Source organism: Rhineura floridana, chromosome 3 (assembly GCF_030035675.1).
Source record: "Rhineura floridana isolate rRhiFlo1 chromosome 3, rRhiFlo1.hap2, whole genome shotgun sequence".
Taxonomy (NCBI): Eukaryota; Metazoa; Chordata; class Lepidosauria; order Squamata; family Rhineuridae; genus Rhineura; species Rhineura floridana.
The window spans coordinates 62,097,178-62,124,216 of record NC_084482.1 but is presented as its reverse complement, the minus strand read 5'-3'; the positions used below and the strand labels follow the sequence as shown (position 1 = coordinate 62,124,216).

At 40.5% G+C, this 27,039-nt stretch overlaps 1 protein-coding gene across 10 annotated transcripts in view; it reads left to right on the top strand.

Moving 5' to 3' along the window:
* RNF157 (ring finger protein 157) overlaps window positions 1-20,878 on the top strand; it is a 132,646-nt gene extending 111,768 nt beyond the window's left edge. For 5 of the 10 annotated variants that reach the window (XM_061616283.1, XM_061616280.1, XM_061616275.1 and 2 more), the window contains exons 18-19: window positions 5,408-5,518; window positions 17,230-20,874. In XM_061616283.1, the coding sequence (XP_061472267.1) occupies window positions 5,408-5,518; window positions 17,230-17,360 (242 nt within the window). In that variant the 3' untranslated portion in view covers window positions 17,361-20,874. Of the gene's footprint in view, window positions 1-5,407; window positions 5,519-11,163; window positions 11,205-17,229 lie in introns of all 10 variants that reach the window. The other 5 variants (XM_061616276.1, XM_061616277.1, XM_061616278.1 and 2 more) reach the window with 4 other exon arrangements.
* The last annotated feature ends 6,161 nt before the right edge of the window (window positions 20,879-27,039 follow it).

Sequence of the window (27,039 nt, the reverse complement as noted above, 5' to 3'; positions counted from 1 at the left end):
ACATAGAGATCAGAAATACCATGGTCTGAATGATCCTGACTTTAGTGTTCAGTGATACATCTTTGCATTTTTTAGGACCTTTTCTAGTTCTCTCATAGCTGCCCTCCCCAGTCCTAACCTTCTTCTAATTACTTTTGTCTCCATTTTGGTTAATGACTGTGCCAAGGTATTGATATAATCCTTGACAAGTTCAGTGTCCTCATTGTTAGCTTTAAAGTTACATAAATCTTCTATTGTCATTACTTTAGTCATCATGATGTTCAGCTGTAGTCCTGCTTTTGTAATAATCTTTAACTTTCATAAGCATTCATTTCAAATGATTACTGGTTTCTGCTAGTAGTATGGTATCATCTGCAAATCTTAAATTATTGATATTTCTCCCTCCAGTTTTCATACCTCCATCTTGGTCCAATCCCGTTTTTCTGTATAATAAGTTCTGCATATAGATTAAACAGTGTGATAAAGTACGCCCATCTCACACCTTTTCCAATTGTGAACCAATCAGTTTCTCCATATTCTGTCCTTACAGTAGCCTCTTGTCCAGAATATAGGTTGCTCATCAGGACAATCAGATGCTGTGGCACCTCCATTTCTTTTAAAGCATTCCATAGTTTTTCATGATTACACAATCAGAGGCTTTGGTGTAATCTATAAAGCACAGGGCGATTTTCTTCTGAAATTCCTTGTTCCGTTCCATTATCCAACATATGTTTGCGATATGATCTCTGGTGCCTCTTCCTTTTCTAAATCCAATATCTGGCATGTTTCACTCCATATATGGTGTGAGCCTTTGTTGTAGAATCTTGAGAATTACTTTACTTGCATGGGATATTAAGACAATAGTTCGATAATTACTGCATTCCCTGAGTTCCCCTTTCTTTGGAATTGGGATATATATTAAATGCTTCCATTCTGTGGGCCATTGTTTAGTTTTCTGTATTTGTCGACAATTTTTTTTCAAATTTGGACAGATTCAGTCCCTGTAATTTGTAGCAACTCTATTGATATGCCATCTATTCCTGGTGATTTGTTTCTTCCAAGTATTTAAGAGCAGCTTTCACCTCACATTCTAAAATTATTGGGGTTCATCATACAGTTCTTCTGTGAACAAATTGTCATCCTTGCATCTTTTATATAGTTCTTCAGTGTATTGCTTCTATCTTCCTTTTATTTCATCTTGGTCAGTCAGTGTGTTCCCCTGTTGATTATTCAACATCCCTAGTTGTGGTTTAAATTTCCCTTTCATTTCTCTAATCTTTTGGAATAGGGCTCTTGTTCTACCCTTTTTGTTGTCCTCTTCTATTTCTATACAATAACTATTGTAATAGTTCTCTTTATCCCTACGTACTAGTCACTGTATTGTTGCATTTAGGGTTCTGACTGTGGTTCTATCTCCTTTTGCTTTCCTTCTCTCTTTAACCGTTTTAAGAGTTTCTTCAGTCATCCATTGAGGGCTTTCTCTCTTTTTAACTAGAGGTATTGTCTTTTTGCATTCTTCCCTGATAATATCTCTGACTTCACTCCATAGTTCTTCTGGTTCTCTATCAACTAAGTTTAAAGCTTCAAATCTGTTCCTTATTTGATCTTTATATTTTTCTGGGGTGTTATTTAAATTGTATTTTGGCATTATGATTGCTTTGTTGTTCTTTAGCTTTACTCTGATTTTCGATATTATCAGTTCATGATCTGTACCGCAGTCTGCTCCTGGTCTTATTTTCACAGAAAGTATGGGACTTCTCCATCTTCTGCTACCAATCATATAATCAATTTGATTCGTATATTGACTATTTGGTGATGTCCACATGTCTTCTTTTTGGTTGCTCAAAAAATGTATTTGCAAGAAACACATTATTGGCTTCACAAAATACAATAAGTCTTTCTGCTGCTTCATTTCTATCTCCTAAGCTCCATTTTCCCACAATTTCTAATTCTTCTCTGTTCCCTGCTTTTGCCTTCTAACCCCCCATGATTATCAGAGCATCTTGTTTTGGGGTGTGATCAATTTCTTCCTGTACTTCTGCGTAAAATCTCTCCAATTCCTCTTCTTCTGTGTTTGCTGTTGGAGCGTAGACTTGGATGATGGTTCTGTTGATAGTTTTCCCATTTAATCTCATTGATGTCACTTGCTCAGACCTTGCATTATAGCTCCTAATTGCTTTTACTACATCAGTTCTCACTATTAAAGCAACCCCATTTCTTCTTAATTTCTCATTTCCTGCATAAAATATTTTGTGGTTGCCTGATTGAAAATGTCCAATTCCCTTCCATTTTAATTCACTCACGCCAAGTATTGTAATGTTGATGCATTCCATTTCTTGCTTGACAATTTCTAACTTTCCCTGGTTCATGCTTCTCACATTCCATGTTCCTATTGTGTACGTTGTAGAACTCCGGATTCTTCTTTTGCATCTGTGCCAGCCTCTGGGTTTCCATTCGGCTTTGACCCAGTGGCATCATTAGTCACAGCGCTACGCGTACTTGTCCTTTGTTCTTCCCCAGTAGCTCGGTGAGTGCCTTCTGACCTGGGGGTCTCATCTTCCAGCACTATCTTGTGTTGCATTTTGGATACTCTATTCATAAGGTTTTCATGGTAAGAGGTATTCAGAGGTGATTTACAATTGCCTTCCTCTGAGTTTGGATGCATCTTAGTCTGATGTCTCAGCTTTGACCATTCCATGTTGGGTGACCCTGCTGGGAGTTTAGCCTCTTGATCTAGACTCCTGACAGCATTGCTGTCAGCTTCTTCGACACTCTCAACCCCCCTCACCACGTTAAGATGTGCATCCTAGAGGATCTCCGTAAAAGATCATAGTAAAAATACTTAAAGACAGCTTGCACCCCCCCCAAACAGCTTCTAGTTGACTCATAGACTTTTCTTGTGAACCCTGAGCATCTCATTTTAAAAACAAGTTTCAGGCCGTCATGGTCAGCAGCAAGGAAAAAAGCTCAAAAATAGACAACAACATGCTTAATAAACAGGAGGCTAAAGCTTAAAATGATGTGTGTTATGATTATAGCCGTTGGCATCCACAAAGCATATATACAGGTCACTTTCAGTTGAAACATGTGCATTAGCTGCAGGCTTCTGCCTCTTCGTATGCTTGCTGAGTGGCCCCTTAATGTTGATCAGGTTGCTTAACTCTGCATCATTCTGTTGCATTTTTACATATGTTGGGGCTTAACTTAAAACCTCCAGGAGGAGTTGGACCAAGTTTACCAATAACTGAATTGCAATTGAATTAAAGTCTGTGGCATGCCACCTATTCAGGGCGATGGGGGAAAATGATACATTGAGTGACCTTTTTCTCTTTCATGTTCAACAACTTTTTACACCCTCTGTAATCAGCAACAAGGTGGAGAACCCATTTTCAGATAGCAGTATAATGGCAATGTTCAGCAAACCCTGATGGCTTTTCCATGGATCAGCAGATGCCATTCCCTTTTTTTCCTCCCTGCACCTTTGCTTCCTGTGGCTGAAGCTTCTGCTTTAGTGCCAGCTGTGCTTCTGGGATGTCAGTGGGTTTGCATGCTTGCCTCCTACAGCAGTTCATGCAGCAGAATACTTCAACACATATTCAGCAACCCACTCCATAAACCAGCAGTGCTAGACTACTTGACCGTACATTACTTTTTCTTCTTAGCAGTCACCCAAAACAGTTTTGAGAGATTCTGTTGCCATAAGGACTTTATGTTGAAACTAAAATCACAGAAAGTCTTTTAAATGACGCTTATTTAGAAGTGCAGGCATGCTCTTTTAGCGTCCTTGGGTCTTGCTAGCTTTTGTGCATTTGCACAACCAACAGGGAGGTTGACCAAAGTAGGACGCATAGTCTGTGTGGTTCATCAAATAACAAATCCTCATTTTTCTTTCAGTGCTTCAGAGAGTTGTCATAGGGAGAAATGCTTAAATTTTTCTTCTACTGTAGCTCCCAAAAAGCAGTGAGAAGATTTACCTTTTTGCTAGGTCTTCGTTGACTCTTTTTGAATCAAATGGCAAAATTCCTATTTATTTTTCCTGGGGTTATCTAGAAGTCTCAAAATATTTCCTTTACAATATATATATTGTATATATATATATATATATTCATTGTTTTTTCAAAAAACTACAGAATCTAAATTTAATCTGGAATAATAATATGAAAAATAATGCAATAAGCCTGGGGGCTTTTGAGTGGACAGGGGTGTAGCCAGATCTTGTTAAAATGTTGTTGTTGATTAGGCTGAAGGCATTTTCACAAGCAATGTATCACTCAAGAATGTTGTTGCCTATTTCAGAAATGGTCCCCTTTTAAATGTACATTTGGCTCAATTTAGCTTTCTCAATCAGTTATTAGAAATGAAAATACAATGTGCGAATTATGAGACATGTAAGCACCTCCTTGGAATGTTTATTTATTTATTTATTATTTGATTTATATCCCGCACTTCCTCCCAGCAGGAGCCTAGGGTGGAACGTTACTAAAGAAGCATCAAACAGGAAGCACAAGGCAGTCATGGTTTCTGTGTTGCACAAGAAGCTGTGTCAAAGCAGGCCAATCTATGCTATAGACCTGTTTATATCTCTTTTACATCAGTGTAACTCTTAGGGCATCCCTCAAGGAATCCTAGAAACTGTAGTTTATGTGAAGGGGCTAGGAATTGTTAGAAATCCTTAGCACCTCCTCATGTAGCAGGAAAGGTAACACTGTGGGTGTCCACGTAGCATTGTTGAACTCCAGCTTTCATCAGCCCCAGCCAACATGACCAGTGCTCAGGTACAGTGGGAGTTGGAGTCCAGGAACTTCTGGGGAGCACCAGGTTCCCTCCTCCTGTTATAAAACTACCAGAGCTACCCAAAGAGAGGGATATGCCCAGTGGTGCTTCCTTCCAAAACAAAATTAAACACTTTCTTTTTGCAGCAGACTGAGTTTCTGTTGTGTTGCACTTCTTTGGGAGGTAACAACTTAGGGAATGTTTGGTTTTTAAAGCATTCATTTAACCTTCTCTGAAGGATTCAGACCCTGGCCAGAGACCTGCAGAAGCATGAACTGGTGATGGTCTTATGTACTGTTTCTTTAACTTTCCCCCTGCTGCTCTGTATCCTGCCTTTCTCTGACACTTATGTATTGCCTTTACAGAAAAGGTTAAATATCCTTTTGTATTCCAAATACCCTTCCTCATTGGCAACCATTTTTCTTGAAACAAGATGACAAATGGAGGTTGTTGAGGAAAGCAGCCAAGATGGCTTCATGCAGGCACATCCCAGCCAAATGCCTTATTGTCCACTCTCTACTCCATTGGCTGCTGTTGAGGTTTTCTTCCCCAACTCCTGATATGAAGTGTTGTGTCTTCCATTTTTTTAAGAAGGAGAGAAAAAATATTAAATCACAGCCCCATCCCCTCTCTAACTACATTAACTCCCTTACAGGCCAAAGGACAGGCGCATACCTAGGTATGGAGTGTGACAATAACAATGACATTGGCAACGCAAGCGTGAAAGCACTGGACAATGAGCTGTGCTCTGAGGCCTGCTTACCTGGTGAGTGGCAGTCTGCTGAACATGAACTTTTGTGGGTATATGGAGGTGGGAGGAGAGCCTCTTAAATACCCCCACCCAACCCTGAATCCCAGTTAACCTATTGCCAGCAGCCAGAACATTATATTTGTGTATAGATATTGCTGTACCACCTGTGGAAATAGGCAAAAAAGACAGTGCTGAATGATGGCATCTTCCTGACAATTTAAACCATACCCACTTGCCTGCCCAGCCCAGTCCCATACTGCAATATAGAAGTAAGACAAGTTGTTAATATGGCTTTCTCCGTTGAACCCTAGGAACTGTAGCTTCCTCAGGGTCCTGAAACTTCTTTGTTGGAGATCCCTAGCCCATTAGGCTTGGGAGCCACATTTAACTTAGCTTGCAACATGGTACCCTCTTTTAATTTTTACTGAATATTTTCATCACTGTGTCTCCTTTCTCCCTCTGTATTATATTCCTTTCTTTTCCATATTTTTTCTCATCTTTAAGACCTTTTTGGAACCAACGGAAGCAGAAAATGTACCAGCAATGATGGTGCATCCCACTTTTGGTTGGGTTGTAACCAACTTGGGTTTCCCTGCCTATCTGTTGAGGATCAGTGCCCTAACTCCTTCACAAACCTAAAGTTACCCTGGGGTCCTTAAAAGGAAGCCATGTCAGTGAAAGCAATTTTAAGTGTGCAGTTTAGATACATATACACATGGCATAAGAAATAGGGTTAAGTTTTAGAGCAGAGCATAAGATTCAGAGTACAAAGTTCTTCTTGACAAGATTAAGAGTTGTCAACTTCTAGATGGGCCTATAGAAGACAAAGTATTTAGCAAGTGTTGGTTAGTTCTGTTGGGTACAAAAGAAACCACACTTATTCCACTGTAAGATCTAGTTTAGTGACTTGATAGCCAAGATGCTATAATGTTGAACTTCTTTTTGCATTAAAAGACCCGGCCATTGCCCCAATCTCATTTTATTTCTAATCAATATGCAAAGTGCTTTAGACTTAATTCTTTCTTTTACACATAGCTAGCCTAGTAGTGATGTAGTTAATGAAAAAGCATGAACATAATCTTGTTAGAGCTATGTTTAATGTTCCTTGGCTTACCCCTGGTATCACATTCCCACCTTATTTTTGTTACTAACCGTGGGTATGTCTTGTTTGTATCTTTGCCCTTTCATTGATCTTTGTCTCACTGGATTTCATCAGTGTGAAAGTTCATGTTCACTCTACGCCAACGCAGTTCTTGTTTTTCTAACCCATGCTTCCATCCTTTCCATTTCTCCAGGTTGCTGGATGGTTGTAAATTTTACTGACTGTCTTTTATGAGTCTGGATAAAACTCAAGTATTGGGGGAATAGGGTCGTTCACTGTAGTTAGGCAAATTGGTCTTAAGGGTTCAGGATTAAAGAAAATTAAACAACTGTTGAATTAAACAACTGTTGGCTTTTATTTCTAATGCTAGAAATTATGGGCACAATTTTGTGCTTGTCCCATTGAAATATAAGAGGCTTTCACATCATTGCCTTTGGTGAACTTCACGGGTGCCATCCAGAGAAGATTTGGTACACCAAAGTTCTGTTACGCTTACCTTGTGTGTATTTTATTTTCCATTTATTTTGATAGGATTCAATTGTGCCTACCTTCTCTGATCCATGCCCAAAATCTTCCAAATACAGATGCATCAGACTCTCCCTGCCATGTCAGTAAATTTTGTTGTCCTTTATAAAGCCATTGCAACCCATCCCTTGCTTATTTCACCTTTCCCTAAAGCTTCAAGGCTGTAAACTTGAGATACCTGTAACAATATTTCTTGGTTGGTCTAATTCACTGCTATTAAGAGGGAGAGTTTTCTTATGTAGCTGCCAGCAAGCTAACCCCTCCCTCTGCTGTTGTCCTGTGCCTCTTTGTAATTTATTCCACTTGGGAAATTCTGTAGTTAACCCAAGCTTTGCAGCACAACAGCATATGTGCCAGCAGATAAGAGACCCTATAACAATAGTAGCAAATGTCATCTTTCTTCTTGGGCAGGAATAATTTAAACACAGCCACATGCAAGTCATTTGGATTTATGAGGTGAAAATATTGCACCATGTTCTGTCCTTGTCATGTTGGTACCTCTAAGTGATGATTGCTCTGTGTATAATCCCAGAGCCTGGCAAACTCCTAACCAAATGCCTGGTTTAGTGCATATCAAATTTAGTGCATATCCATGGCCCCTCAAATTGTGATCTTTTAAACTTGAAAATGCTTGTAATTCTGCTTCAGTTAAACAGACTATTAGAGGGCAGTTGAATAAATCCTGGAAACAATTTTTTCAGAGGTCTTAAAGTGGCGATTGGAAACTGAGAAGCCAGTGAACTGGAACTGACTCATACAACCCTTCTTACATAATAAAGTTACTAGTATGGGTGTAATGAATATCCTGAACTTTCATGAAAACTGCATACCTGGAGTAGTGGATAAGTGTTCCAAATATAGCATTGGGTATCAGAACAGTTATCACAGATCTACCAAAAGAACAAGGAGAAAAAAATAGTGGTACTCTGTACAATATATTGCACTATTTAGCTGTCAACATAGCCTAGAACAGCCTTTCCCAACTAGTGGGCTACCAGATGTTGTTGGACCACAATTCCGATCTTTCCTGACCATTGGCAATGCTGGCTGAGGCTGATGGGAGTTGTGGTCCAACGACATCTGTTGGGAAAGGCTGGCCTAGAACCAGTGAAACAGCAAAATGGTCAGGGAGTTTTTGAATAAGGAAGAATGGTGAACAATAGCTTGACAAGGGGAAGGATATGTAATTCATCACTGTGCTTTTAAAGTGACAAATAATGTACATTAATAGTAGGATGTGAAATAACTTGCAAAATTGTACTCTTAGAAAATCCTACCCTTTGGGGGGGGGGGAAACAGTCTGTCATTGTGGATAAGTATCCCTTATACTGAATGTCAGCTTTTTTCTTTTTCTTTACTTTCAGGAAAGCAAAGCTTGATCATATTAAAAGGCATAAGCTATGGCAGTAGTTAATACGATTGCTACTGATCAACTAAATATTTTGTGTCCATGTTTATATAATAACTTGCAATGCCATACTGCCTCTTACTTTCTCACAGAACTGTAGAAGTGGGAAAGCAATGTGAGATATTTCTTTAAAAGGTTTGCAATGGAATTTATTTCTTTGCATACTTAGTGGTAGAAATGGTTAAAAACAGGACCTTTGCTAAATTCAGGAATTGCACTGGATGAATGATGACATTTTTATGACATACTATCCCAGCTATATCTGCATACACATAGGAAGTATTTCCTGGTGTTGCCTGCTATGATTATTGAGCTGTATGAATGGAAGTCAGGCATGAGGAGTCCTGTGGAATAAATTGGTGGAGTCCCCTCCTCACTTGCATATCCTTTGCCGCTTGCAGGAATCTTTTGCAGACCCCCATCCTTCATTACATGTGTGCAAAGCGCGGCCAAATGCCCTTTATCCTAGCTGCGGTGCATTCTTGTGCAAACTCATGCCTTTTTTTACAGCCAGACGGGAAGCAGCATGTACTTGCCTCTGTGGCACAGAAGCTAAATATGTAAAGCAGAATGGGGAATGACCTCTTGAGCTGCCTATCCACAGATGCATGTGGCCTTCAGGTCTTTGGCATATGGCTGGAGTAATGCGGTGTCTGGCTGATCTAATGGAGAAGTGCATCTCTGAAGTTGTCCTCTTGTTTCCCTCATATTCCATTTTCTTCACTCCAAAGTTTGAACTCCTTTTTTTAAAAAAACTACAACCTCTAGGTACACCATTTTAGATTATTTGAGGAGACAATCCTCCCCCATCTCAGCCTGTTCTTGTTTTGGTGTCTTTTAGTCTCTGGGTTCTTTTCCCTTTTTTAAAGAATACATAGGTACAAAGGTAAGTACTACAAATAGAAAAGCAAAATATTAATTCTGAAGATGAGATGGTTGACTTAGAAAAGAAGATGCATAATGTCAGAGAACAAAATACAGAGATGGTGTCAACTATTCATGCAAGTTTCTTTTCTGAATATCATCCAAGGGCATCATCCTTCCCACCAGCATTCATGTGTACATGGGAGGTGAAAGCAACAAACCAGTGCATGCACGTACCATTTATTGAAATCTGTGCATGCTTTGTGTACCCCAAGTAGAAAAAAAGTAGTGTGAGCAGGGCCCTTAAGTAAAGCGCCAGCTTGCAAAGTGAGGATTCATTGAAGCTGAAACAGCTTGACAACCGTGAATAGCTGGCAATGATCATGTTAGCCTGTCTCAAGGGATTGTGCTGCTGCTATCACAGGGGCCAAATGTGCTCCTTTTGCATCCAGTAGCAGGTAAATGTATATAAGTTGTTATGTGTCTCCAGCTTTGCATTTTGCTTTACAGAGACAGTCTCCCAGTTGCAAGCACAGTATTCAGAGGGACTTCGTATTGATCACTTAACATGGAAATCCCTGAGCCCTAGTTATCAAAGTATATGCATTTCTGTTGTATTTCAGAAGCTACTGCATGCATTCCTGTTATGACCACACAGACACACCCTGGCCATTTCTTCTGTATGTGTATTAAAACATAATGCTTAATGAAACTGACCTATTTTTAAACATGAAGGCTGAGCAAATAATTACCAGGAATATGGCACAGGATAGTTTCCACCTCACTTGTTTTTAGATCTTGTGCAAAAATTCAAGCTTAGTGGTCTTAAATTTTGAATGTCAACACTTTGGTCTTGTATTTTTTATTATCATTGATGAAAGTCACGTCATGAATCCCTGTTGAACATGTGTTTACATTTTTATTATTAAACAAATAAAGCTGAGGTCTCACAGAAATTGAGTAGATCTTCTGTGTGTCAACCTTACAGCCTAGCATTTAGACCAGAGAGAAGTTAGCCGAGCCTATTCAAAATACTCTACTGTATCCCTGCCTTTTAAGGCTATGCCTGGTGGATTTTTTCTGATCTGTTACCCATTGCATGCTATAAAATGTATAGCAATGTTATTTTGTGACATTGGTGTCCATGCACGAGGCAGGGCCATACTGCCCACCCAGAAATAACTTTGTGGAATTTTTGGCTCTACCCTTACCATGTTTATGGATTTAATGACCTAGTCTGCCACCAAACTGCAGTCTGGATCATCAAAATCTAAGATGGATGTGAGCTGCTTTACAGGGATAGAACTCAAAGTGAGTTGGGCTGCAATGATTAGCTTGCTCCAGCACAGTTCTACAATACCAAGCCTTCTCTTGAACATCCATTACAAGGATCCCTGCTTCCCATCCCACCTGCTTTCTAATTGGTTCTGTGGAATAAAACAGTCCTGGGATTAAACTGGTGTTTTACCCCATGCTCCTTGTAGACACTTTAGAGTTGTGTTCCGTTATTTGGTAATAGGTTGGTCACAATGACCAAGACATTCTTGGAAATTGCCACTGATTTGGAACATTATTGCTAAGACTTGCAACACAAACGCTTGTATGGAAAATCTCCTAGAGTGGCATCAGGGGTACAGTGTAGACAGCATTTTTTCTTTCTCCTTTTTCTTATTTTCTCTTTCTCTTTTGCATGCATATGCATTTGTGTTGTCTCTCTTTTCTCTTGTTCACCATTTGCTTCTGGTCTTTTCTACTAAACAGCTGCAGTTCCGGAGTCCTGCCCCATAAGCATTGAGGAATAGGTATGAGATACATGAAGTCCTCTGTTGCTCATGTCATCTGAACAAATCCGCCTTTCATTTTGCAGTATAATTTTTCTTTTTAAGGCTTCTCTTAACACAGTGCCCCTCCTTTTTTAAAGAAGGAAGGTTCACCTGCTTTTGCACATGAAATTTTGTCAGAGATATGTGATTCTTTCATACTTCTTGTATGGTAACACACCTTCAGAATGACCTCCCTGTAGTCAGTGGTGTAAATGGCTTTAAAAAACCAAGCCACAGTGACTGAGACTATAATCCCACATACGCTTACCTAGAAGTAAGGGCCATTGAATTCAGTAAAATTTACTTTTGAATAGACGTGTGAGATTGCATTGTAAGATAAATTGTTTACATCTATTCTCCCTGAAGACTTATGTCTGTGATCTACATACAAACCAGTAGAACAATCTGAAGATTCTTGCTCAGTTCGATTGGAATTACTTGGTGCAACTTTCTAACCATTTACTAGTTACCACGCTTGTGAGATGTGTGTGTGTCTATACATGTCTGCAGACTATTTTATATAAGCCCTTATGGAACACAAATTTTACTGAGGGAGAGGGAATTTTAGCTCAGATGTGTTGGGAAATGGTTTCCAACCACAACACTGCCTGCCTCTATTTTGCCAGAGGACCGATTGCTGTATGTCTGGTAGGGCTGGCCCAGAAACTAGTACATTTTCCAAATACAAAACAGCACAACATGACTAACTTTGGATTATTTAGTCAAGACAATAGAGTGCCCATATACGGTAGTTGGGAAGCAGCAGAGAGAAGATTGGACATTCTCCAGAAATTTATATTTATTCAGAGTGTAGCAAAATGGCAATTTAATGGTTATCTACTGAAGATTGTCCCAGAGATGAGAAGGAGAGAAGAGGGGATGAGAAGTGAGATGTTGCCTGCCGCAGAAAGTGGGTTTTTTTTCCAGCTTCCGAGAGAGAACCACAGGAGGAAGAATCAAAAGCTGGCAAAAGGGAGAGATAGATATACCTTTCTTTATTCTCTAGAAGTCCCAGGGAAGTGGGAGTGCAAAAAAAAAGCCCTCAAAGCCAAGAGTCCAAGCTGAGTTTAGCCAACCAGATCTTATCTGGAATCATGTAGAGTGTAGGGGTTAAAAGGTACAAGAAAGGGCCCGCTGCTGAAAGCTCCAAAACTCAGGCATGGTACCAGGGGGACTGCTTCTGACACTGCTCAGAAAAAGGGTCCATGGGAGACTTGCTGTTCTGGGTTCTGAGGCAGCGTTTGATTAAGAGTGGGGTTGTCATAGAATTGCAGTTTTCCAGGTGAACAAAAGGGCTGTCTTACTCCTGATTAACAAAGGGAATGAGGTGGGGAGTATAGGCTTTAGGTGGAGCTTAAAGTACTTGTGAAGGGCACTCAAAATCTCATGGATCTCCATAGCCAATTGCTAGGCTATGCCATTTTGCTTTGATTAGATTGTGTCACAGAGGAAAATTGAGCATTTAAGGATTTCAGTAGGCCCTGTGTTAGTCTGTAAGGAAGCTGTGGGGAGCCTGTGTCCCTCCAGATGTTACTGGACTCTTAACGGCAATTGGCCATGCTGGGTGAGGCTAATAGAAGCTGGGAGTCTACCAAGTTCAAGGTTCTGTTTTTGGTGTACAAAGTCCTGTATAGATTGGGACCAGCATACCTGAAAGATTGTCTTACCTCTTATATACCAGTTGAACACTGCACTCTGCAGGTGAGGGCTTTCTGCAGATACCATCTTAGCAGGAAGTCTGTTCAGTGCAATACAGGAAGCGGATCTTTAGTGTTGTGGCACCTACCCTTTGAAATTCCCTTCCCTTAAATATTAGACAGGCACAATCTCTGTTATCTTTTAAACACTTACTGAAGACCTTCATTGTTCAACAAGCCTTTTAAGTAGAGCTCTTATCCCTGTATTTGCTTTTTAAGATGTTTTAAAGCATTTTTTAAAATATGTTTTTAAATATGTTTTGTTTTAATATATTTTAAAACCTGTTTTTAAGATGTTTTTAGTGTTTTGATTGCCGCCCTGGGCTCCTTCTCAGAGGAAGGGTGGGATATAAATCTAATAAATAAATAAACATCTGAAGGGCCCCAGATTCCCCATCCTTGAGTCTGCGGACATTCCCTAGTTCTTCTCACACAGGGTTTCAGTGGAAAATGTCCAAGTATGCTTTTTCCTAGTTGCTGGATCCTTACTACCCCATACAAAATATAGCCTTTTGAGCTCATGTGGGGGCAGATGCAGTGGTGCAGCAGAATAGTGATCTCTAGCAACATACTCGAGAATGACATTAAGCACCTACTCTGGATTACAGCAAGACAAAACATTTAGAAGTTTAGAAGGTTGGGTAGGCAAGAATGTTAGCCATAGAGTTACATTAACTTAGTGTGCATGTGTATACACACAGTGTGTTGAGACAAGAGGATGACAAGTCATTCCCAGTGTTACATTATTTTTGGATCCCAGAGATACAGTGTCTTGTGTTCCCACTGGTAGTGAAGTGAGAGCATGGAAAGTACCAGTCAACAATAGTGCAGACATGCCTTTGTGGAACACATGTTTTGCACCTTCTTTTTTCATGCCAGTCAGTACTTAGAGCAAACAAAGTAAATAATAATATCAAATAGTCATAGTATAAAGGAAAATTTAACACAGGAAAATAAAATCCAAGTGAGATTTGACATAATCCATAAGTGGCATCACTCTTAATAGTTCTATGCCAAGTGATCACCTTGATAAATTATAGCAATATGGCTGTATGCTACATCCCAGGATCAGAGGTAGAATGTCTCTGAGTACCAGTTACTGGGGACCAAAAAGCTGTTACCTTCAGGTTCTGCTTGAAAGCTTCCTATAGGCATCTACTTGGCCACTGTGGGGAAAAGGATGCTGATCCAATCGGGCTGCTCTTCCTTTCTTAATATATTTCACATACTTGCTTCTAATTTTCTCAGCTGGCACTATATCTAAAACCCTCGAACTTACATATTTATCCATATCAGCTTGCAAAAAGCAATTCATCAAACCAAGACATCCAGTTTTCCAGCCAAAGCTCAGTGTTTTGAACCTGCACAAATGAAGCCCTTCTATCAAATAGTGCATTAATTGATTTGGCTATGATGTGGGATATGACTGCACAAATGTTATAGCGCCCCTGGTGGTTGCTTGTTATATTTTGATGTTGCTTGATATATTTACTGTACAGTTGTACAGGTGGTGTAGCTCCTCTGACCCTTGCATGAACTTTGTTGTTTTTGTTTTCAATTCTTAAAATCCTTCAGAAGCTGAGCTTGGATGTGTGTGTGGAAGTACACATCTTGACAGCTTTTTTTAAAAAAAAAACTGCTGCTGCTCACTGGATTTAGTTATATTGACTTATTTTTCATTGTCTTAAACTACTGTTGCAGAAAAGGTACTTTCAGGGGGACTGCCCTTGCTAAAATGCACTAGTGGCATATTCTGTGGGATCATGCAGGAAGGCCCTGGCAAATGGGAAATCTGCTTGTGTTAACACTTGTCAGCCCTCATTGTTCCCCTTTTGAGGTCATTTGGGATTCAGTCGTTCAGCAACAAGTATTGCTGAAATGGTTCTTTGTCTGATTCAGGGGTAGACTTTGAGAACGTATGAAGCTGCTTTACATCAGATCAGAGTATTTGTCTATTTAGCCTAGTATTGTCTTCTACTCTGACTAGCAGTGGCTCTCCAGGGTCTTTCCCATCCCCTGCTACCTAATACTTTTAACCAGATATGCCGTGGATTGAACTTGAGATCTTCTGCATACAAAGCATATGTTTTTTGTCACTGACCTGCCAACTAGCTCACTCACGCCCCTGGTACCCCCCTCTCCGTGCAGCAAACTTTTCCTGCATTTTACCTTGCATATTTTAGTTAATTTCCTAGAAAAATTTGACATGTTAAGGGACTGGATAGTGTGATTGTTCTCAGCCAGTTAGAATTACTATATTTCATCACATTCTTTTTTCTTACTTTTCCCCACCCCATCCATTTGGTTAGATAGGTTTTTGCTGTTTTTGTCTTGAGCATTCTGTGATTTTGATAAGTAAACTTCCAGGAAATGTCCTCTTTGCAAAAGTGGGAAATCCTTTTCCAGATTAGACTGGATCTAATGCTTTTGAATTGAGTAATTTAACTATTCAAAAGCTTGCAGTAAACAATTCTCTCACTCCTTGTGCTATTACATCATCATCAATTTTATATTTCAGCAAAAGCCCATTCCTAAATGAAGGGGGAGTTCACATACTTCAAAGATCAAGACTAGAGGAGGCAGGGGGTGAAAACCATTGTTGGATATTTGCTTTATATATAATGGTCACACTTTATGCAGCAGTGATTTCCTAAAGAAATTTCTGCAAAGTGTATGAAACGTAGAGCTCTTTTGCAGGAGTTAATTGCCTCGTTTAGCATATAACTATGCTGTAGGCAGGCAAGTTTTTTTTTTTTTTTTGGTACAAATATAATGCCTCAGGGCCAAATTAATGCATGTGAAAGACTTACTTAGTTGCTTCCTGTAGTAAATGAAAATCGTAGCTTATATCTTACAGCATTTCTTGACTGTAGGCTCCATAGATGCTAAATAATTAAAATGTCTACTTTTTGTTCACTGCATCAAATATGAAAATATAAATAGCTGTCATTATGCCAAGGGCAGCCATGTTCATCTTGGAGCATATCTAAAATAAGATGTTAGATTTTGGGGAATGATATTCTCTGTTAAAATGGCCTTGTTCTGTTATCAGCTTCCTGAGTCTTTCGGTCTGCTGTCACAGAACATTCACCTGAGCTAGTAGGACTATTCTATGCTCTTCTTGATCTTAGGCTGTTCAGCTAGATGGAAGATATCAAAATGTTCCTAGACTGAAGAGCCTCATGGGCATTACTTTTGCCAAAACCATCAACCATTTGACAATCTTACTAGAATATGAGACTGCTAAACTTAGTCAGATACCATATGATCTGATCTGCCTGTTTCTTATATGGAAAATATTTGTACACTTATTTTGTGTACTTGCAGAAATGTTCTTTTTGTTTTAAACAATAGCAGCTTCCGTATTCACACCTATGAACTACCAGCAGTTATAAGCTAATTCACCTGCCAGACCTACAGCAAAGATACTATTAACAACTACTTTTTGGGTGAACTGTCCAGTTTTTCATGATAATCTGGAGAACCTGAAAGCATAATAGGTTTTCTTTTCTTTAAATTTATTATTAAAGTGGTAGAAGAAATTATGGCAAACTTTCATGGCTTATTTTAGTGTTGTTAGCAAAAGGTAAAGAAGTTTTTTAAAAAAAGGTTTTACCAAATTTCAGGTATACCCTTAACAAATGCATAATGTACTGTAAGAACCAGTACTGTTCCCTATGTCTGTAGTATACTACATGTAGGGCTGTATTCAGCTAACTCATTGCATTAACAAAAGCCAGTGAAAGGATTCCTGCTAACCCAGTGGAACTTTACCCCCTCTCCTTCCCCTCCACCCTCTCCAAACCTGCTGCAGGGGTTGGGAGAACCCCCAGAAAAGCCAATGGGGGGAGGAGAGGGAAGATCATTCTGTTGGGCGAGCAGAAACGCTTGCACTGATGGAACGATCTCCTTAGTGCTACATTGAATACAGCCCCTATTATCTGCCTAGATGTTTATTATTTGTTTATTTATTTATTTATTAAATTTATATACCGCCCGACTAGCAATAGCTCTCTGGGCGGTGAACATAAAATAGCATAAAAATACAATGAATAACAAAATAATACTAAAATACAATCATCAATCCAATACAATAAACATTTTAAAAAGTAAATCAGTGTAACTTAAAATGCTTCAGAGAATAGGAAGGTTTTGACCTGGCGCCGGAAGGAGAGCAGAGTCGGCGCCAGGCGTACTTCCTCGGGGAGGAAACAAACCTCTTGTTCTTCCATTTGGCACTGCTATTCTTCTTCCTATATCACATAAGCTCTTGCCAATAGTATTATCCATTACTTTTCTTCTCGTAGGTATCCAGACGTCAGCTGATAATCCTCTGAATCAGAGTCAGACACTGAGGCACCACTTTTCTGCCAGCAGCATCAACCTGGAGTGCGATGAAGATATGCAGTTCATGCTGGGGCCTCTGGGGCCTCGATGATGATACATTGCATGGAGAGAGAAATCACAACACTGAACATATTACCCTAAAACACTAAAGCAGCAAAACTGGGGGCACTAGCCCTGTCAAAAACTGCAGATAATGTGACATGATTTTAAAAACTGCACACACAGTAACCCAGCATTCAAATTGCCCCTGTATGCTAATTGCCTATGATAAACTGAACTCAAAGTAGGACTGGGTGAATGGCTTGAGTTGAATTTAATGACGAGTGCCTCCATAAACTTTGATGCTTTGTCTCTGTTGTTATCATCTTGTCTACTCAGCATTCCTTTTTGATCTTTGTCTTTATGGTATAAATTGCCATAATGCCCCTTTCCCTTTTTTATCTAGGAATTAATACTGTTTTACCTATTTATAATTCTGAATGGGTGCACGTAGAATGTGTACCTGTAAAAATGTAATGTATGCAAAGGACAAATTCATACTAACAGACTAATGCATTGGCACATCTCCCTGATCAGCAGACCTCGTAGCAGAGGAAATGAGATGATTGTTGTGTTTCCCATTCTACCCTTCCCCTGTAGTCTTTCAAGTTCTGTTTCAAACCTGCCTGGATAGAGGTTCTAGGCCACAACTACGGAATCGCTGTCGGGCATGTATGTCTGATCTTCAAGATCCAGGCTGTTCTGAATTCTTGTATAGAACACTATACTCCATAGAGGTGGCAAGATCTAGTACAAAGGAGATGCGCCGTTTATAAACAAGGTGCATCTAGCAGCTCTATCTTGGAATGGGGGGGGGGAGAGGTGGTAGGTAGCCAGCCAAGAGAAAATTACAAAAGGGATTCATTATGTGAAAATTCGCACACACACAATCCCCTCTGTAGCTGTTTTCTACTAATATGGGAACCCAGCAGGAGGGAAAGAATAAGTGGAGTTAGACATGTGTGAGCTTATGACTGGGCAAAGGGAACTGGCACCAAATTATAGAAGCATTAGTAAGTGCACTATTGTAAAGTGATTTTCTTAAGGTAGACTGTCCCTTAAATTTCATGAATTACTTAAAATGCAATCTATATGATAAAAGCCTTTTAAAGTCATCAATAGTTATGCATTTGTTCACTTTTAACCATCTTGTTTAGGTGGTTTCCTTGGTGATGAATGTATAGAAGTCCTGCTGAAGCAGTGGTTCCCAACCATTTTAACAAGCAATATCATTTGGTCTTTGGTTGGAACCCACCTGTTGAATCTACTTCTCATCATTCTTGTGCTGCATTGTCAAATGTCCTCCTTCCCCCCCCCCCAATTATTGGCAATCTGGTGAATCACCAACCCAGTCTATTTAAAACTTGCTGTTATTTGCACTAAAGCCAGTGGGCATTTTGCCATTCTTGAAATGAGGATGTGACTGCTAGTAGACACAGCCAGAGAAGTAGACTGAAGAAACCATGGACGTAAAGTGGTGTTCAAGCAATTGCAACTATTAAGGATGCATTGGGAAATGAAACCTCCTCATGGTCCAGTAAGATTAGATTGGTGGTGGGGGTTAAAGCTGGACCTGACTACTCTATCCTCCTATCATTGCCCTGCATTTCCATTCCTTCAATTCTATCCCACTATAGAACAAAAGCAATGCTACAGCTGAGCAATAATCTATTTCAGTGCTGCTACTTCATTGAAGGAGGACTCGCTGAAAGGATCACATATGGAGAGGGAAGCTTCATTTAGCTTGAATACCTCTACTTTGCCCTTTAAAAGATGGAAATGGAAATGGCCTGCCTTCAAGTCAATTCAGACTTATGGCGGCCTTATGAACAGTAAGCGGTATTCAGAGGGGGTTTACCATTGCCTTCCTCTGAGGCTGAGAGGCAGTGACTGGACAAGGTCACCAAGTGAGCTTCCAGTGTAGGCACCCAGTGGCTGTGTTGGGGATTCGAACCCTGGTCTCCCAGGTTGTAATCCAACACTCTTAACCACTATGCCACACTGGTTTTCTTTAAAAGATTAGGGGCTATAGTATTGCTAATCAGTTCATAGAAGATAGGTCAGTGGGCTCTTTGGAACCTCCAGAAGGAGGAGAGGTTACATCTTTTGCTCTGCATTGACTCCGCCCCCCATATTCAAGGGCAAAGACTCAAATCCTCTCAGGACTTCCTATCACACCTTGCTTTGTGTGGTCAGACAAGAAGACAATTGTGTGCATTGTCTTACCAAACTACATAGCCTTCAGGCTACCACTTCCCTGCCTGCTTTTTGTTTTTCTTTGAAGAGGGAAATGGGAGGATTAATGAGAATGTTGGACACTTAAGTTTGTCTGGAGAACGTTAATCATGTGTATAAAAACAACAAAGCGGTATCACATCCCAAGTGTGCACATACCTATTTTGTCCCACTATCCTTGCTGGTCAGGCAGATTTTTCTGCAAAACCTGATTATGAGAGACAAAGAGGTAAGTGTACACACCTATTGTGATACACCTGTCACGCGGCTCTAGCTTTACCCTCATTGATTCTGGTGGTCATGACAGACTCTAATCTGAGAGCTTGATAGAATCCTTAACTTGTCAGTTGCCACATTGAGGAGCATTCAACATGGGAGTCTTGAAATGGCTGTGTGGTCTTGGAGTCCTCACAAGTATGGGGGGGCATGCCACAAATGTTTGCTGTTCTGCAAGCTTTAGTTACTCAAGCTGTCCTGACCCACCTCTCCAGGAATTAGCCTGTTTTAGAAAGTTCATTTTCTCAAAATCTACCTCAGATTTCTTTGCTGTCAAAGACACAGAACACTGTTACAAGGCAAGATCTGAGGTTGGGAGAAGTGTTGATAAGAAAAATAGGACTGACAGAGGCAGCATGTTTGTGTGTTTTTCTCGGTTCCCCCAAATACCCCTCAGAAGCAAGCTACTGTTTAATGTTCCAGAGATTTCTCGAAAGATTGTAATATTGGTAATGTAAACTGGATTTGGAAGGGATTTTCTTGAGATGATGAATACTTTTAAACAAGCCCATACAAATGTATTTTTCTCTTGTGTCTTTTTGTATTCCCGTTCTAAAGTGGGGAGGAAGGTAAAGGCCCAGATGTCCCAGAACTTTTGTTTGTTTGCTTTTGTTTTAGATAAACTGAAATTGCCAGATGCAAAATGGTGTCTATCTAGAATATGTTGCTGTAAAGCAGGACAGTAGAGCAGGAAAGCAGTTTGTGCCTCATACAGGAATGCAGTCAGACTTTGATCTTATGGGCGCATGCCACAGCATGGGGCTATGGAACCTTCCAGACACACTTGTGTGCACCTCAATGGCAATGATGCAATATGTATTTATGACTGCATGACTCTTTAAAAGAGTGAATAAAACTGTTTACAAGGGATGGAAAGTTGCTGGATGGAATTATTTGTGGGTTGCATTGTTTGTCACTGTCACACTCTTATGGTCAATGTAGTATTTTATTTTTTACCTGTCCTTCACCCTCAGATCCCAGGGCAGGTGTTACAACAATTTAAAACCTTTAAAAACAATTTTAAAACAACATACAATCACAAAAATGGCAAACGTCATTTATTTGGTACAGGCTGCTGTTAGCCTTTCATTGCTATATCAGTGGAAAGAGATTTGTTGGATTAAAAGTGAATCAGGTGTGTTCTAATGTGTGTCCCATCTGCTTCCTGTTACAAGAGCTAAATGTCATATCCTTGGGTGGGAGCATTCCATGACAAACAAATAGTTCTTACAGTTACTGCATTGCTACTAGATCAAACCAGGAAAATGGAGTCATATGTCCATATGTTGGATTACACAGTTCCCATAATCCCTGATTATTGGCCATGCTGTCTGGGACTGATGGGAGTGGAGTCTAACAACTTCTGGAGGGTACCATGTTGGGTATCCCTGCATGATAACATTTGGTAATAAAGTTTTCTGGGAAAAGTCTACATCATGGTGATCATCCTATTTTTTTTTCAAAAGACAAGAAATGACTAGTTTGTCTTAAATATCTGTTTCAAAGAATAATCTTAATTCTGTTGGTGTTTTTAGCATGTTTTGTAGGTTATGGGAGTGGTGGCTGAGTATTAATAGTACCTGACCTCTGGTTGGTAGGGATATCCACAATAGCAGTGGAGACCTTCTTACAATATTATAGTCCAGTTTGAGCATATATAGACAGGCAGTGGTAATATTGCTGGCGAAATGGTACCACATACATTTGCCTGCCACTTTCCAGTAAAAGTAATTGAAACCCAATATATGCTACTGCACACTGGAAAGCACCAGATTTGTGATTATAGTTCAGTCAGTAGAGACAAATGTGATTTGATGGTGAATGAGGTAGGGGATGAAAAAATGATGCAAGCGCAAGAGGGTCAGGTTGACTGGATCCATTGTGTGTGCATGTACACTCCTCTATTCTGACTCCTGCATCTCCTCACCTCACCCCGGTTGCTGCATTCCCTCCCACAAGCAGTGTCTCACGTAATGCCCCTTTCCCTTCCATACTCCTGGTTGCTCTATTTACTGTTCACTTGCTCACATGCCATCTAAGCTTTGAAAAGAGCAAGAGCTGAAACAGGAAACTGTGTTTCTTTTCTACTTCCTCCTTCAGCTGTATATACTTATCAAAGGGAGGGAAACATAACCACCCTCATGACAAAGAGAGAAGTGGTGGTTGGGGCTTAAAGGTTTTGTGGGCACAAGCAGAAGTCTTCAAGAGCACCACACTGGCAACTCCTAAGGTGAGACTTTTCTGTTCATGCTTGTTTTTGTATTGTTACTGGGTACTGATTTAAGCATAAAAATAAGCCCCGCAAAATCCTCTTGAGATTGCCGAGTAGGCCCGCAGTGGGTCCAAAAAGTATTGTGGCCATCATGGAAACTTTAGTAGTAGTACATACAGCACTTATGTGCAGGAGCCAGTTAAAACAAAATAAAAGCCATTTAAAAAATGATCAGAATGCATCTTTTTATCAATACAGAATTGAACAACAACTTGGGGGATGCTCAGACCTATTCTTAGCATAAAAACAGCCTGGGGCCGCTGGTGAGTTATTTGGGAGCTGTAGTGAGGCTTTAAAATCAGAAGATGGCATGCAAGAGCCAAACACTCTTGTTACCGCATAGAAAGGGATTTGCAACTTAAACAAGAAGTAACAAGTATGTTAATGAGCTAAGAGAAGACATGCATGGGGCAGGTCTGTCAAGGCTAACCTCTAGTCTGGTCACAATGTCTGCCCAGCAGAACATCTCTGCCACCTAAATTTGAATTTCACTACCAGAATGTTAGTTTTTTAAATAATCAAATACTGCAAAATTTTGAATTTCAGCCTTGTGATTTTGCAAATTGAATTTCACAGGTTAAATTCATATTTAAAATTCTAAACCTGGAATGCCATCTATCCCTGCAGAGTCATGACTGTTGGAGATAGCGCTCTCGTAAGGCGATAAACATGGTATAACAATAAGAGCACCAGAATGACTATCATCTTCCCCATCCCCTTCCTTAGAAAATCATTTCATACAAAAATACAAATTCTTCTAATACTTCCAAAATGTATGGCATCTCATTGCTGGAAAACTGAGTGGGTAGATTCCCCCCACTCCCAAGCTGTCGGCATCTAGGCTAGAGATGCTTAGAACAGCAGTTCACACACACTGCACAATTTGGCTAAGCCTTGAGGGTTTGGCATTGCCGGTTAATAAATCCACACATGTTGACAGTGGTGCAGCTAGGGCTGGAGCTAAGTCCAGGGACCCACAGCCCTGCTCCCACTCCATGACTTCCCAGAGAGTGGCAGACAATGGGGGCAGCAACAAACAAGCCCCAGGATGTATCAGGGCTGGTGTTGGTTGCCAGAGCATCCTTTCTTAATTCTAAAAACCTAGTGAGGTAGAACTGGCCAAGTATGTACATGACTGCAGATGTTCATTTAGTGGGCAGTATTTCAACTAAATAGCTGTGCGTGTGCAAGGATTACCACTAGTGCAACTGGATCCCCACCATCCACCCTGCTTTAGAGAGTAGGGGGAGGAGAGGGGGAGAAAGTTCTGTTACACAAGGAGAAATCCTTGTGCTGATGGAACTAGCATCTTAGAGCTATATTAAAACCCATAATTTTTTTACTTGAAGAATAATCCTTTTCAACAACAACATGGTGTTTATTCCCAAGTAAATGTGTTTCATGTCAGGGCAGCAGAAGCAAACTCCCATTTTGTTCCTGTACTCATGCTGGCGATCTAGTGAGTTTAAAATGCAAAATTGCACATGCTCAAAATAGGTGTTTTTTTAATGGGGTTGGTAGTTTTTCTCTAACGTATCAGGAATGTAGAAGCATTTGTAAAGCATGGAATGAGAGGGTTGAGAAGAGAGAAATTTTAATTGTGTGGTTTATATCTGAAACAATACAAATGGCTATCTAAATGGAGGCCCCGTAACACCATTAAGACCAGAATATGAAATTATCTAGCTGCACCACAAAATATTGGTATTGAGATATTTTACACACACACACACACAAAAACCCTGCAAAAGACTATCATGTCAGCTAAAAATGTTTCTGAGCAGCATGCTGCAATTTTCCTGTGGTACTTAATTTAAAATTAAATATTTACTAAAATACAGCATGGTTTACACATTTTAAATCCAAGAACAATAAAGCAACACTTCATTTAAAACCAGACAAGTGGATGGAAGCATGTGCACACAGACATAGCAAAATAGCCATTAAACATGGGCTACAGCAATCAATTTCATTTTCAAAACAAAACTAGAATAAAAAGTGTTCTTTACGTGTCTGCAGAAGGGGAGAAAGTTGCACAAATTCAGATCAGGTTCTCTTCAGATACTGAGGTGGGGAGTCTCACAGGGAAGAAGATGCTTCCTAAGAACTGGTTCCAACTGAAGCCATGTGGAGCTTTTAGAGCATGCATGGGCAACCTGTGGATCTCCCGAGGTTGTTGGACTCCAACTCCCATAAGCCTCAGTCAGCATGGCTAATGCTCAGGGATGCTGGGAGTAGTACCAGGAGGGCCATAGGTACCCATATCTGTTTAAGGCAAAAATCAGCACTGTGAATAATCTGAATAATATCAAATAATATCCTAGTCAAACCCACCTGCCTCACTCCTCTCAGGAACATCTTACAAAACAGAAGCACGTACTGATTATTTTATTCCAATACATACATTGATCATAGAATTGTAGAGTTGGAAGGGACCTGGAAGGTCATCTAATCTAACGCTGATACAGGAATCTTGCACCTACAGCAACAATGGGGAACTTGTGGTCTTCCAGATGTTGCTAAACTCCACCTCAATCCTGATCCTTAGTCATGCTGGCTGGGGTTGATGGGAGTTGGAGTCCACCATGGACTACATCCTCCTCAAACTACAGCATCCCTGACAGATGGCTGTCCAGTCTCATCATAAACGTCTCCAGCAAAGGAGAGCCCATCACCTCCCAAAGCAGTCCGTTTCACTGTTGAACAGCTCTTACCATTAGGAGGTTTCTCTTCATTTTTAGACAAAATCTGCTTCCTTGCAGTTTCCACCCGTTTGGAGCAAGGGGGAACAAACCTGCTTCATCCTTCTGCACAGCAACCCTTCAGATTGTTGTCGAAGGCTACCATGTCTCTCCAGGCTGAACAAACCCACATTTTTCCACTACTCCTCATAAGACTTGGCTTCCAGATCTCTCACTGTCTTGGTTGCCTTTCTTTGGATACACTCTGTGGTTACGCCCAGAAAAGCACTGAGGAAAGCAACAGAGGGAGGGAGGACGAAGCATGGGAGCAGGTGTCTTTACCCATTTTAAAGGCTACGCCATGGGTAACCAACGTGGTGCTCTCCAGTTGTTCATGGACTACAGCTCCCATCACCCCTGACCATTGACAATGCTGGCTGGGGCTGATGGGAGCTGGTAGTCCAGTAGCAGCTGGAGGGCACCATGTTGGCTACCACTGGACTAAGCATTTCTAATATTCAAATGTATAGGGTACTATTGTTTGTTTTTAAAAAAACCAAACCAAAATTGTGTTGATTATGTTCAGACAAAGTGTCATTCTGCAAGGTTCCACAATTGTACACCAAGAGCATTCATAACTGTACATAATTGTACACCCCAAGAGCATTCATAACTGGGAATGCTGCAGGTTTAGTTGAGGGGAACTTAAAATCTAATCTGAATTTGTTTGCAAACATCTGGAGAATTGTTAGATTGTAGAAATTATCAAACTTTCTACCCCCAGGGCCTGCTGGAGATGGCTAAAAATTATTGAGGCCCACCATTCACAAAAATTGTGGAGCAGGGGCTGAGCCAGTCACAAAATGATCACAGATGCAGGCAGAGCTTGGACTAATCAGCTACCCATTGCTGGCATTATTTTCTACTAACATACCCATCTTTGAAAACTGCTACATTCTTTTTCTGCAGTCTTTTCCTAGTGGCTAGGAGTTCCATAACTCGGGTTCCCTCAAGGCAAGTACAGGCATTTGTTCTGGCAGCATTATGACTCAGCCTCCCCATTTTAGACAGAATTTGTTGATCCAGAGGTTCTAAGTGCAGGCTTATTTCTTTACACTCAAAGTATGTTTACTTCTCCTGTAATTTCCTTCTGCAATGCTCCTTTTACACTTAAATTGTACCTTATTCCCCCTCCCCAACTCAGAGTTTCTTTCTGGTCCTTTTACATTCCTTCTTCCTCCCATAATAGATTTCCTCTTTTATCCCCTTCCTTTCTATTCCCTGTTATTTATTTAATAATAACAGTAACCAACAACAACTATGTAAGAATTTGTTGGATCAGGCCAATGGCCAATCTAGTCCAGCATCCTGTTCTCACAGTGGCCAACCATGTTGTTGTTGTTATTTATTGCCCATCCTTCACCAGTAGGTCCCAGGCGGGTTGCAAAATGTAAAATACAATATTAAAAAGAATTAAAACACATTTCAGATGCCTATGGGGAAGCCCAAGGCATAACCTTTAATAATAATAACCTTTAATCTCACTTTCTCATTCCCTTCAATGCCTCCTCTGGCCCTTTTCCCTCAGTGTAAGGAGGCCTTCCTCCACCTCTAACGTCTCTGTCTCCCAGCCTCTTTTACTCAGCATGCAAGGAGTCCTTGGTGCTGGCATTGGCCCACCCAAAAGGCTATGGCATAGCTGGTGGGGGAGAGGCAAGTCAGGACCAAGTGGCACTGGGCAGGCTGTGGCACTGTAGCCACTGGGGGGTCCTGGTGGCCCATGCTTGAGAAACATTGTGTTAGAGAATTTCCTCCCAGCCATACCACAAAATTTATTTTGGCTCCACATTCTGTACTGCAGTTGGGGATGATGAGAGGTCACAGTCTGTCTGCTGGCAGCAGGTTACAATTCCTCTCATAAAGCTACCTTTTCCTCATGTTCAAGGTTGAGCCAGCGTGACAGATTGGCAAATACCAGGGGGAGGCTGCAAGGGAGACTAAGATTGACGGGGAGAGGGGCTGCTAGCCATGATGGCCAAGCTAGCCCTCCAAGGTCAGAGGCAGTATGCTTCTGAATACCAGAATGAGAAATTATGTTCACCGCCCAGAGAGCTATTGCTAGTCGGGCGGTATATAAATTTAATAAATAAATAAATAAATAAATTTGCTGGAATATGCAGGAGAGGAGAGTGCTCTTGGCTTCCTATAGGCATCTGGTTGGCCACTGTGAGAACAGGAGCCTAGACTAGATGTACCATTGGCCAGGT